The following is a 12,903-nucleotide window of genomic DNA, read 5'->3' as shown; positions in this document are numbered from 1 at the left end:
AATGACAAACTACTTCTACTGTATGTTGGTATTTAAAAAAAAAACCTCTCTGTGAAGTCACCAGGAATAAATCTCGTCTTGAAGGAGACTTGACTTATTACTATTCAGAGATGGCTGCTTCCCGTTTAATGGGGAACCCCCATATTCGGCATCTGATATAGGATAAGTATCTATCTTGGGTTCTTAGCAGACTGGATCAGCTGTTGTGCTAAAACAAATTTTGGCCTGGGTCCAGCATAAATGAGTACACTTAGTCATACTGAAATGAATAGGCCTTAAATTGGTTGTAGACTACTTTTCTCAGATTTCAATGGCTCTTAAACTTACTATGAATCTGCCTCTTAAATTCAGTGAACACTGAGCATGGCAACTGGATTTGTAACATGGATCGATTTATCTACGTACCAAAACTCCTCCATAATAGTAGCAAAAAGTAAGATTTTTATTCTGTTCACATTTGTTTCCAATTCTGTTCTCTTCTTAGAGAATATATCTCTCAGAATACCTGGCTGAGGCCATCTTTGAGGCTTCAGGGTTGCCAACTGTCCTTTATATTGTAACTTTTCTCTGAATTTTGCAATGAAAATCCTGCCTTAAAATTCCATAAAAATAAAATGTAAACGAGGAAAAGATGCAGATAAGAATCTAATCATTATAAACAGGTACGTACAAAAAAGGTGCATACAAAAAAAAGGTTTATTTTCATAATACCAAACCAAACCTTGCAAGCTAATGCAGAAATCAGATAGGACAGACTTACAACTGAATAAAGGCAAAACAACTATGACTGGAGAAAACATGGTACATTTATATTTGCCAAACACACATATATGCAGCAATAAAATAGAATAAAATGCTATATCAGCTTCTCTACAAGTAAGTATTTTGCAAAGCTAAACTGTGCCTCCACTTTCTAGTACTGCTGTCTCTTGCTTTAAAAAAAATAATTTAAACTTAAATCTAAATTAAAAAATTAAAATTGCCTGGATTTTACATACTGCATTTGTGTGAACAAAATGGTCACATTAAGCAAACTAATAATATTAACCTTAATGATATCATAACAATATTTAATTAATAGCTATTTCTGGAAAGTGCTGGGGTATCATTAGGCCTCTACCAATTAGCTTAAGCCCTACACTATAAATATTTTAAAAATAGGCAAAGAAACTGGGGGAAAATCTTCATGTCTGTGAAGATATCACTATCAAGATACGGTTCAATATTAGGAAAGCCTTCGATAAAAGGAAAAGGAAACAACAATCTTCAACAAAAACACAGAAATGGGCAGATCTGCGATAAGAATAAGTAAGGCCAGCTACATCTGAGTGGCAAGTAAGATGTTTGTTCACTTACCTCCTGAGGAGCAACAGGTTCTAAACCCAGAACATGATGGATGGCAGTTGTTTCTGAACATCTAGAATTAGATAGCCAGGAGGTAGATCAAGCTCTATTGGTAAATTTCTAAGCAATTTGCAGCAGATCACCAAAGATTTCTGACTCCTGTTAGATTAGAAATCGAATGTGGTTTGTTTGTTTTTTTAAAGGACTCTGTCACAGATGACCACGTGCTGCTCATCACGTCAATTCACTGCCGCGGTATTCAACCATTTTAGCATTTGGTGTCAGAAACTGGGATATGTAGAACATCTGTAGTCTTGAATGCAGAAGCTGATGGAAGTTGTGTGTAGGATGTGATTGTCTCCATTCCCAAGTCACACTTTTATACTTGTCTCTGGTTGATGGATTTCTATTAAAACAACAACAACAACAACAAAGGTTCCCAGAAGCCTGAGACAACTCAGCCCAATACAGAAGCACATCTGGTCCTGATTTACAGTTTTCTTTTCCCCTCTAGCTTTTAAGGAGTGAGAGACCTCATCTTGGCACCAGTTACATTCACAATGAACAATACATACTTTCTTTCCCTCATTTCGTTACTGGCTCAAGATGAGATAAGCACGGAACAATGATACACATTTGCTCAGCTGCTACTGAAAAATGTGTCCTTCGAGGAAGCTGAGCTGTGATGCTCAGTGCATTGTTTTTATACCACTGCTATAAATCTATAGACATTTCATCTGAGAAACAGATTTATTTTTAAGCCAACATCTAAAGGCTTACTCTATACATGCTCAGTGTTAGTGAATCTAACTCAGTTATTTTTACTACATTTAGAATTCATTTTACTCAAAGGAAAAAAACCTGATCAGTCAACAAGAACAGGGATGCATAATTTCTGAGATAGTCCTTGACTTATAACCACAACTGAGGCCAACATTCCCATTGCTAAGCAAGGCAGTTGTTAAGTGAGTTTTGCCCCATTTTGCGACCTTTCTTGCCACTGTTACGTGAGTAACACAGTTGTTAAGTGAATCTGGCTTCCTCATTGATTTTGCTTGTCAGAAGGTCGCAAAAGGGGATTATGTGATCCCTCCCAGGACACTGCAACGAGCCATTGTGAATGAGCCAGTTACCAAGCCTTTGAATTTTGATCATGTGACTGCAAGGGTCGTTAAGTGTGAAAAGCAGTCATAAGTCACTTTTTTCCAATGCCGCTGTAACTTTGAACGATCACTAAATGAATGGTTGCAAGTTGAGGACACATTTAACTTTTCTGTATTTGGCTTTACAGTGCAAGTAGGAAATGAAATATAAAGGCAAACGAGCATGCTGGGTCGATTGATTCAAATGAAGATTGTGGTACAATCGTCTAATAAATTAGGAAGCATTTGCCCAAATACATCCAACATGCACATGCTGAAAATTGCACAGGTTGCTAGTATATGCTGGGTGTGCCTACAAGCATCGAGAGGGCACCGAGTGAGCGGGCCCTGTTCCATCCCACACTGAACACAGCTGAAGCTTGTTTTTCAGTGCAGAAAAGCTGCTTTGGCTCTTGGATGCCTCCCTACCCAGATGGGAGCCACCTGCTGCTCCTTCTATAGGGCGGATCTGCCAGCCAAAGGTAGCAAACTTTGCTTCCATCTCAAATGATTCAGAGTTGGTCAGAAATAGGTCATTTCTGGGACTGGGAAAAAAAAAAAGCAAGGCTGGCCAGAGAAAAGTGTACCTTCTCAAATACCCGTGAGAATGCAGGTGGTCCTTGATTTAAGATTATAACTGAGCCCAAAATTTCCATTGCTAAGCGAGACAGTGGCTAAATGAGTTTTGCCCTGTTTTATTACCCTTTTTTCACCGTTGAGCAAATCATTGCAATCATGGGGTCGTTAAGCGAATCTGACTTTCCCCCCTTCACTTTGCTTATTGGAAGTCTGCTGGGAAGTTTACAAATGGGGATCATGTGACCCCAGGATAGTGCAACTGTCATAAATACATGCCAGTTGCCAAACGGCAAAATTTTAATCAAGCGCCTGTAGGGATGCTGCAATGGTCATAAAAGTAAAAACCGATCATAAGTCTTTTTTTCCCCCAGCGCCGTTGTAACTTCGAGCAGACACTAAATGAACGGTTATAAGTGGAGGACTAGCTGTAGATATCCCACCTCCCAGAAGGTGCTGCTGATCCCTATTCTAACTAAAGGTTCTTCCTTCTTGACAGTATTTCCCACCCCTGAGAGGAGGCTTTTATGACTAAGGACCAAACAAGGTAAGGTAAAGGTAAAGGTTCCCCTTGCACATATGTGCTAGTCGTTCCTGACTCTAGGGGACGGTGCTCATCTCCGTTTCAAAGCCAAAGAGCCAGCGCTGTCCGAAAACATCTCCGTGGTCATGTGGCCAGCATGACTACACAGCAAAGGCACACGGAACGCTATTACCTTCCCACCAAAGGTGGTCCCTATTTTTCTACTTGCATTTTTTACATACTTTCGAACTGCTAGGTTGGCAGAAGCTGGGACAAGTAATGGGACCTCAACCTGTTATGTGGCATTAGGAATTCGAACTGCCGAACTGCCGACCTTTCGATCAACAAGCTCAGCGTCTTAGCCACTGAGCCACTGCATCCCTATAAGGACCAAGTCCCTAAGGACAAGGACCAAACAAACGGGACTTCAAATAAATGAGTCATTCTTTCTGTAATTCCCAGCCTTCTCTTTATACACAATGCAAGACAAGGGCTGTGTTGCTTTCTAGCATACATAAAAATTGACAGTCGACGAGCTATCCTCCACCCCAAGCTCACATTGAAAGCCATGTGTTTGTCTACCAGCCCCAGGAAACCCCATCACAATACTAATTGCCCAAAGAAAAGAACCACTGCAAAAAAACGGCTATTTTCCTGCCAATCCTGGTAAATTAGATACCATGTCTCTGAAAAGCAGCCACTGATCAACTTTTTAATCACATCCCTACAAAGGAAAGCAAATAATCTGTTTCCCGTCCATATTAGGCTTTGCATGTGATCTTTCTAGGTCCTGGCTCTGCACTTTTTAAAAACAATCTGTATAAAACTTGACACATATACTGAAATGCACAATATTAGAACATGTTTTTTTTTTCTTCTTCACAGAATACACCAGTCTAGGTTTATTTATTAAAATGCACTTATTTACTTTAAAATGTAATTCATGGTAAATTATGGCTGCCAAATGCATGCTGCTCTGCTTTTTGATTTGCAGAACTCCGAAAAATGATATTTTAATCTTTACATAAATCAAAGACTTGCAAAGCAGATAGTTTGCATTGCAATTCATAAAGATCATAAAGCATTGCTGTATATCAGCTTGCCACAAACGTAAGCGTGGTGAATCTGGATACCAATGACAGGTTTATGAACTCCCAACACATCTGGAGGGCATTTGGTTGGAAAAGCAACTACTATACGCTGGTATTTTTGACTCCAAGTTATCAATGTATGAATGTGGTACCAAAAGTGATAAGGGACAGCTTGTAGAAAGTATGACTAAAAATAGCAAGAGTTAGAACTGTGCCAAATTTGTAGGTCCTTTTGAATAAGCAATTGAAAGCAAGAGTAGCATGAAAAGCAAATGTATTCCGGGAGTTGTTTTTGAAAATTATGAATGGATTTGTCTATTTTTAATTGGTTTCATTTACCCCTACTGTCAAATCTATTGAACTGCAAAGAAGAGTGATCTCATCCTGTTTCCTACACGAAGTCATTTGAGATATTCTATAATCTATATCATGATTAAATGGAAAGGCACAATAATGAAAATGGGTGAACGTTGCCAATTCCACAACAAAGGCTGAAAGCTGGAGAGGAAGGCAAAGTAAACATAGCCTCACTCATTTAGATAGAGGTGGTTTCCAATAAACTACTGTATGTTCAGTAGCACAATTAATATAGTGGTTAAAGTGTTGGACTAGGACTGGGGAGACCCACGTTTGGGGGGGACATCTAAAACAGGGGTGTCAAACTCATGACCCACAGGCCAGATGTGTCATGCGCTGGCTACCCCCACCCCTGGATTAGCGAAGGAGGAAAAAGTTGTAATACGTCACATGACAACGTGTCGTCACGAATTTGACACCCCTGATCTAAAGCAACATCAAAGTGGCATGACCAGGTACCTGAAGCCCTGTCCCTTTTTACATCCATGTAACATGGACGTTAAAAAGAGGCGTTCACTATTATTATGCTGTTGATGGCTCCTGCAGATGCCCTGACCAAGTTCCACTTCATACTCAGGCACACAACTCAATGGGTGACTTTGAGTCAGTCAGTCCTGCACTGTTGTATGACAATGGGATCAATCCTAGAGCAGTGGAGCATAGATAAGTCTGCAATGCTTAGGACATCTAGTTAGAATCAACTCTAGCTGAACAAAACACGCTTCTGAATTTGCTCTGGATTGCAATACACACCTGTCTTCCTCTGGATGCAAAATTGAGCAGATTAGTCGGTCTTCAAATTGTATAACCAATACCCTTTGCTTGGAAAAATCACTGTGATAGAAAAGAGCTGAAGTCTGATTACGATTTGGAAGAGCAGAAATGATTAAACTCTCACTGCAGTCATGGGTCGTCCTTTTCTCGCTAATTATGTCGCTGTTTATATTATGCTTACATACAAATGTGCACTTTATCACTTCCCGAGTGACAGCCGGCACATTTCGCTTTTTGCTCTCCTTTCATATGGAAAATGTCATGAAATATTTATTCTCACTTGCCCCTTCTTTTGAGAACATGCACTTTGCTTTTTAATGCGGTTATTCTGCTAGGACCAATAGAAGACAAAAGAGAACCAAATTTCAACCATTCAGTGCAATGTTGCAGAGCTGAACAAGCGTTTCCTCAATATCCTTCTCAGATCTTCTCCAAACCCAACCAAGCATTCAGTTGCAAAAGTCAAAGTGGGCTCAAACATGTTTAAAACATATATTAACCAGAGCATTTTGCACATGTCATAAAGACCTAAATAAGAATAGGAATTCCTGTCTCCTTATGCTCACTTTGGGGTTTTCCTTCCCCACAACAACTAATTTTGTTGAGGTGCTCTCTGAGCTTGTTTGTTTTCTTGCAGACATTTCATTAATCAGGCAACATCATCAACACTGACTAGCACTGATGATGTTACCTAGTTAGGGTAATGAAACGTCTGCAAGAAAACAAGCAAGCTCAGAGAGCACCAAGGACCATTCATTTCAAACCTGAGCTACAAATATTCTCCTTCATTGGAACTAATTTTGCTGCCTGTTCTGGATAGCTATGCAAAATATGATGTGGTCCCTTCCAGCAAGGAGAAGCCCCAATCACACAAGTGCTTGATTTGCCCCAAAGGCGCTTTTTCCAAAATGCAACTGAACGTTCCTTGAGGGGTTTTTTGGTTTTTTTAAAAAAATGTTTCACTTCTCATCCAAGAACTGAAGAAGTTTCTTGGATTGAGAAGCAAAATATTTTCAAAGGAAAAAAACCCCAAGGAAGTCCAGTTGCCTTTTGGAAAAAGCGCCTTTGGGACAACCATGACCTGGATGATTGACAATCTCCATAGACAAGTGCTTGAATTCTGCAGCCAAAATAGCAACAACCATATCCAAGGAGGGGGAAAAATTTTTTGGTTATGGTATTGATTTGGAGAAATGGTAAAAATTGTGATCACATAACTATAAAATGACAATGTCTATAGCATATAAGGAGAATTTGTATAAGATGTTTTACAGGTGGCACCTACCCCCGACGAGGATAGCCAGAATGTTCAAGAATAAATTGGAGAAGTGTTGGAGTGTCATCAGACCCCAGGATCTTATTACCATATGTGGTGGACGTGCACAGAAGCAAGGAGATTTTGGATTAAGATACACACGTGGTTGGAAAAAATGACAAAGAGACATATTGACTTAAAACCAGAGATATTTTTATTAGGGATCTTACCAGAGACATTTAATAAAGAACTGCAATATTTAATTGTGAATATTTTAACAGCGACTAGAATTGTATTTGCAAAAAATTGGAAAGGAGAGAAGAAAATTGCTGATGAAGAAATTATTAAAAAAATATTGGACTGTGCTGAAATGAGTAGATTGACATTTGAAATAAGAGAACAGGAAAATAAACAATATTATTTGATATGGGAGCTATTTTACCAATCGGTAGATAATAAAGAATGATGAAATATTACATGTGAAATGAAATTTGGATAAAATGTGTAAACATTTGTTTTTAGTTAGATGAAAGAATACTTGTCACAATTGAAATTTTGAAAATGTTGAGAGCACAAAATGATTTTAACCGACCAAATCACTGTCTGTAAGTATATGGAAAGATGATATTTTTTATGTTGTTTTTGTTTAAAAATAAAAAACTTTATTAAAAAAAAAACCATACCCAAGGAGGAGGTAACAGGAGGAAAAGGGGGGGGGGAAACATTAGGAGGGGAGGGACCCTAAACAAAAAGGAGCCCAATGAAATCAAGTATTATCTGAGTAATAGATGAAAGAAAATAATAACAACATTCTCAGAAAGCTGTGTAGAAGAAGAAATAGAACAAGAGTAAGTGGAATTCCCCCTTTTCCTCATAGGCTGCATTCATTGCACTCTATTAAAAATATGAAATAGAGTTGGCTCACATGTATGATTTTTTTACTACTAAGTATCAACACAATGGTTTAATGGGGGAAAAAAAACCACATTTCATCTGTACACTGCCTAAAACTCTTTCCCCATGAGACTAGGGCTGGTCATCTAAACATAAAACTATAAAATTGTAGCTATACAAAAAGATGTGAAAAGCCAACATTATGAAGAAGCCACTCACTCCTTTACACACAAAGAATCTACTAAAAGATCTAATCACTTCAGTTTCCATGTTAAATATTGCCTGTTTTTTTAGGCATATGGACAAAAATATAGCAAGTTAAGTGTCAGCTACTTTATGATGAATATCTTGCTCGCTTGGAATAATATGCTTCATCTTCAGATCTCAGCAATATATCAGAGAGATCTATTACATAAGTTTAGGCCCTCAAACACTGAAATTATTGCCCATTAAAATTCTGTATAATCGGCTCTGACCCCATTGCCAAAAAAAGAGGGAAAAAATGTATCACTCCAAAGATTGGATTTAAAGTAGTATATAAATTGTATATTGTATGCTAATGTATACGTATATAGATACCTATTTTAAAATCTAACTTAAACAGAGGCACTATACATTCACTATTGTGGGGAATGCTGTGACAGATGCGTGCTCACCTTGCTGTTAGATATATCCAGGACAGATGGCTTCAGCTTGTACATCCTTATGATGTACAGAAAGAGGAAACCATCAAATGAAGAACTGCTCACTGTAAAGTAGAATACTTGGCTACTCTAAATTCATTTCCCTGTTGCAAACGCTCTATGTCCTTGGGTAAATACTGTTGTGGTTTGCCGGCGGCCTGCGGAACTGGCAACGTAGTCTGACAGTGAGGAGGCTGGGGAGGAACATGGGCCAATCCTGGAGTCTGGGGAAGGCTCAGATGAGGGCTCTGCATTGGAGGCAGAGATGGGGCCAGGGCCATCTGGGAGTTATATGCTGCCTCTGGAGCCTCCAGAGGCGGACATCAGCGAGGCAGAGGAACAGGGGGACCCTGTTCCCAGTGTGCGCATGCGCAGAGCTGCCAGAAGGCAAGAACAGTTAAAACAAAAGGGTAGACTCGGGAGTAGGGCTTGGAGATGATTGGCCCCTCCCATAAGACATAAAGGAGGAGCAAAGGCACATAGGCCTTTGCAGGAAGCAGCCGCTGTTCGTGCTGGCCGGTTTCAATACTGCAGCTCCATTTTGACTCTGTGTTCCGTGTGGCCTTGCAAAATTAATTGCCAATTAGGTCTTGGCAGCGTGTCAAGGGAGATAAAGGTGGGTGTTTATCAGCCTTATCCTGAAGAACTGTGGCAGACTTCTGTCTGACTTTTTACAACTATTTGGGACTCATCTGTGAATGAACAGATTGAGAATGAACAGGCTCTGAATGAGCAGAATTCACAAAAGAGGGTTTTGGGGACTCATTGTGTGCTTTTACTGTATCAGAAAGCCTAGGTCAGAACAAGTACTGATCCCATGGAGACATGGACCATCTCATCCAGGTTTTTCATCCTTAATTATCCCCAAGATAGGATGGCAATACTATATCTCTGTGATGAAAACTCATCATATCAGCTACATCTGATTTTTTGTATTGATGGCTGAAAGCTCAGAAGATGAGGATGAAGAAGCTGGAACCATTTGCGTTTCCCCCCTTTTTAAAATAAGGTATGGTAGGAAGAGGGAAGATTGAACAACAATTGAGAACAAAGCAGGAATTAGTTCTTGTTTAGGACTCATGTTCAAGAACATAAGTGGACGGCCTTGTTCAATTCCTATGACATCCAGAACACCCAGCAGTGGAAAGAGGGGAAAAAGGAGACCGTTGTTTAACCCTTTCTCAGAGAGGGTTAGCTATGAATGGTCTACTACAAAATTCATAATCTTCAAGTATGTGAACAAATCACGAATTGTCAGGAGAAAGCCATCCCATCACTTCTTGGATGGAATTAATAGTAGCATATAGATTCTTTCTTTTCTGGATCAATTTATACAACTGATATGTCCAATGCCAGGGAAATCAGAATATCCAGGCAGTTCAAATGGGTACAAAGAAATATTGCAAGCTTAAGAATCTGAACTACTAATGGTCACAACAATTTGGCGGTAGATAAGAGTTCAATGGAATTCAAGATGGGCTGGACTCAGACCTCTGTGAGTGCGAAGGGACTCATGACTGATGACATATTTAACCCCTCCCTCAGGCTCAGCCTGGTCATCTCCTACAAATGAATCTAAAGAAACAGTATCCAATGGTTAAATCTTCCCCATCCTGGTTCTTTCCAAATATATCAGATTGTAACATTCATAGTCCTCAGCCTGTCTAAAGGTAATGGGAATTACAGTCCAGCAAATGTAGGAGAACATACGGGCTGAGGAAAGTTAAATTAAAAAGAGCCTTGATAGTACAGTGGTTTAGTGCACCCTGTTATTAACACAGCTGCCTGCAATTTCTGCTGGTTCGAATCTCTCCAAGGCTCAAGGCTGACTCAGCCTTCCATCCTTTCTAAGGTAGGTGAAATGAGGACCCAGTTTGTGGGGGCAATAAGCTGACTTTGTATAAAATTGCTTAACGCATTGTAAGCCACCCTGAGTCTCCGGAGAAGGGCGGCATATAAATCAAATTAAAAAAAAAAAAATTGTAAGAAGACAAGTGAATGTTTTTGTGTGGTTTGCTTTTGAAATATTCAAAAGGTTTTTAGGAGTCAGAATTCATTACCAGCAGTTGATAATTCGATTTTCCATTTCAGCTTATTAAAAAGTTTCAAACAAAGCGTCTGCCAACCCAGTAAAAAAATAAGTCTTCTGCTGTTAAACCCAGCATCTCACACTTTATGGCAATTTTCTAATAGGCAACTGACAAATTATTAGCCACAGATATTTTAAAGAATCTGTACATGGCAAATTATAATGCAATATGTCTTTGCTGAAACTGTTTGGGTTATTAATGTTTGTGGTATTTTTGACTCTAAATATTTTCCTTACCAATGTAACAATGAATAGTATCAATAGAGAAATACTGTGCTGTGCCACTTAACAAATACTTTGAAAAATGCTGTGCCACTTAACAAATACTTACTAAGCAACTTAAAATATGACTCCAAGAAAGTCATAAAGCTTTTTTGCCACTGGACAGGTATTTATTATTCAGATATTATTTTGTTCAATTTGTATGGCCGCCCATTTCAAACAAGTAACTCTAGCTAACAATTCACAAAAGCAATTTAAAACAATTACAATCACAATGCAAATAGAAAAATTAAATACATATAGCAGACAAATTATTATAATCCATAGATCCTGGAACAATATTCTAGTTTTCAGAGTGCTAATGCCACCTCTTTATATGTACCAGATTTTCCCTATTGAAGGGATTAAGGTTTCTAATAAAAATCCTAGGATATGGGGGCATTCCATCACCAAGAGCAAAGGCAAGTGATAGTTGTTAACCAGATCTCTTAATAGAAAAGCAAATATTGAATATTGGCTTCAGCAAATTGCACTGAAAGCGAGAAAGAGGTCTATCAGTCCACGTGAAATTGAATTAGTGGCTCATGTGTTATTGCACTGCTTATATTATAGAGTTCTATGATTAGCAGGTATTAGCTAAGACTCAAGAGGACGGAAAAACACTGTATACATTTCTTATTAAGAAACAAGTGTCTAGAAACAGTGGAGAAAATGGGGAAATTCTACATCAAAGCATGTGTGATCTATAAAGCAACCGCATATACAAATTGTCCTGACTTAGGACCAGAATTGAGCCCCAAATTTCTGTTCTATGTGAGACACTTGGTAAGTGAATGTTGTCCCACTATACAACCATTCTTCCCACCATTGTTAAGTGAATCACTGCAGTTGTTAAGTTAGTAACACGGTTGCTAAGTGAATCTGGCTTCCCCATTGATTTTGCTTGTCAAAAGGTCACAAAAGGGGATCACATGACCCCGGGACACTGCAACCGTTATAAATATGAAATAGTTGCCAAGTGTCCAAATTTTGATCATGTGATGCTGCAACGGTCATAACTGTGAAATCCGGTCATGTCACTTTTTTCAGTGCTGTTTTAACTTCAAATGGGTCACTAAATGAACTATTGTAAGTCGAGGACGACCTGTGCATATACTATATGCTGCATATGTACAGTATATGCTGGATATACATATGCTCAAATCTTTTCTCATTTGGACTTTTTTTGCAGATTGACATGTAATCTTCAGGAGCCTAGCACCAGTTGCTTAATTGAACACATCTGCAAAGTTTCCGGCAGCAATCTATAAGTGTTTTGCCATTCTTCCAGGGTATATTTTTGACTCCCTAGTCTAGTTTAGAGGCATGGAATTTCTTAGGAGTCTCCCAGCCAACTGCTGAGCAGGCCGTGCTTAGTTTCCAAACAAGGGGTCATATACTGCCCCTCCTGCCAATACTATACTGATCAATATATCTGAAGCTGAATTGACAATTCTGGAGTGATTTAGAATTTCCTATGAAACATACTGAAGATGAGTTTATACTAAAGCTTTGGGATAAAAATGCCATGGCTGGATGATCTTGGGCCTGTTACACTCTCTCAGCCCAACCCAGGGATGGGCTGCTGGGGGTTTGCAGGGGTTCGGGAGAACCTCTAGCTAAGATTCTTGTGCAGTTTGGAGAACCCCCAAATCCCACTCCTGGCTGGCCCTGCCCACCCCACCCCGCCCTTCCCAGGAGTCCCCACGTGGCCTGTTTTGGATGCAGGTAAGTGCAGGGTACTCACGGAGGCTCAGGGAGGGTGAAAAACGAGCCTACCGGAAGTTTCTGGCCTCCAGAGGGCCTCCGAAGCCTGGGGAGGCCATTTTCACCCTCCCGGATGCTCAAGGGAAGCCTCCAGAGCCCAGGGTAGGCAAAAACATCATCCCCCGCCATGGTGCCGGAGGCTGACTA

The 12,903-nt window shown here is 39.6% G+C and overlaps 1 protein-coding gene across 7 annotated transcripts in view; it reads right to left on the bottom strand.

The window, feature by feature from the left end:
- Window positions 1-12,903, bottom strand: part of PAK5 (p21 (RAC1) activated kinase 5) — a 149,641-nt gene that overhangs the window by 91,855 nt on the left and 44,883 nt on the right. For 4 of the 7 annotated variants that reach the window (XM_034432366.3, XM_034432369.3, XM_060689329.2 and 1 more), the window contains exon 3: window positions 1,357-1,750. The exons of the other annotated variants lie outside the window; for them this stretch is intronic. In XM_034432366.3, coding sequence (XP_034288257.2) covers window positions 1,357-1,417 — 61 coding nt within the window. In that variant the 5' untranslated portion in view covers window positions 1,418-1,750. The remainder of the gene's footprint in view (window positions 1-1,356; window positions 1,751-12,903) is intronic. 7 annotated transcript variants of the gene reach the window in all.

The sequence above is a fragment of the Pantherophis guttatus genome, chromosome 1 (assembly GCF_059756535.1).
Source record: "Pantherophis guttatus breed Tessera chromosome 1, ASM5975653v1, whole genome shotgun sequence".
Lineage (NCBI taxonomy): Eukaryota > Metazoa > Chordata > Lepidosauria > Squamata > Colubridae > Pantherophis > Pantherophis guttatus.
This window is presented reverse-complemented; position numbering and strand designations above follow the sequence as displayed.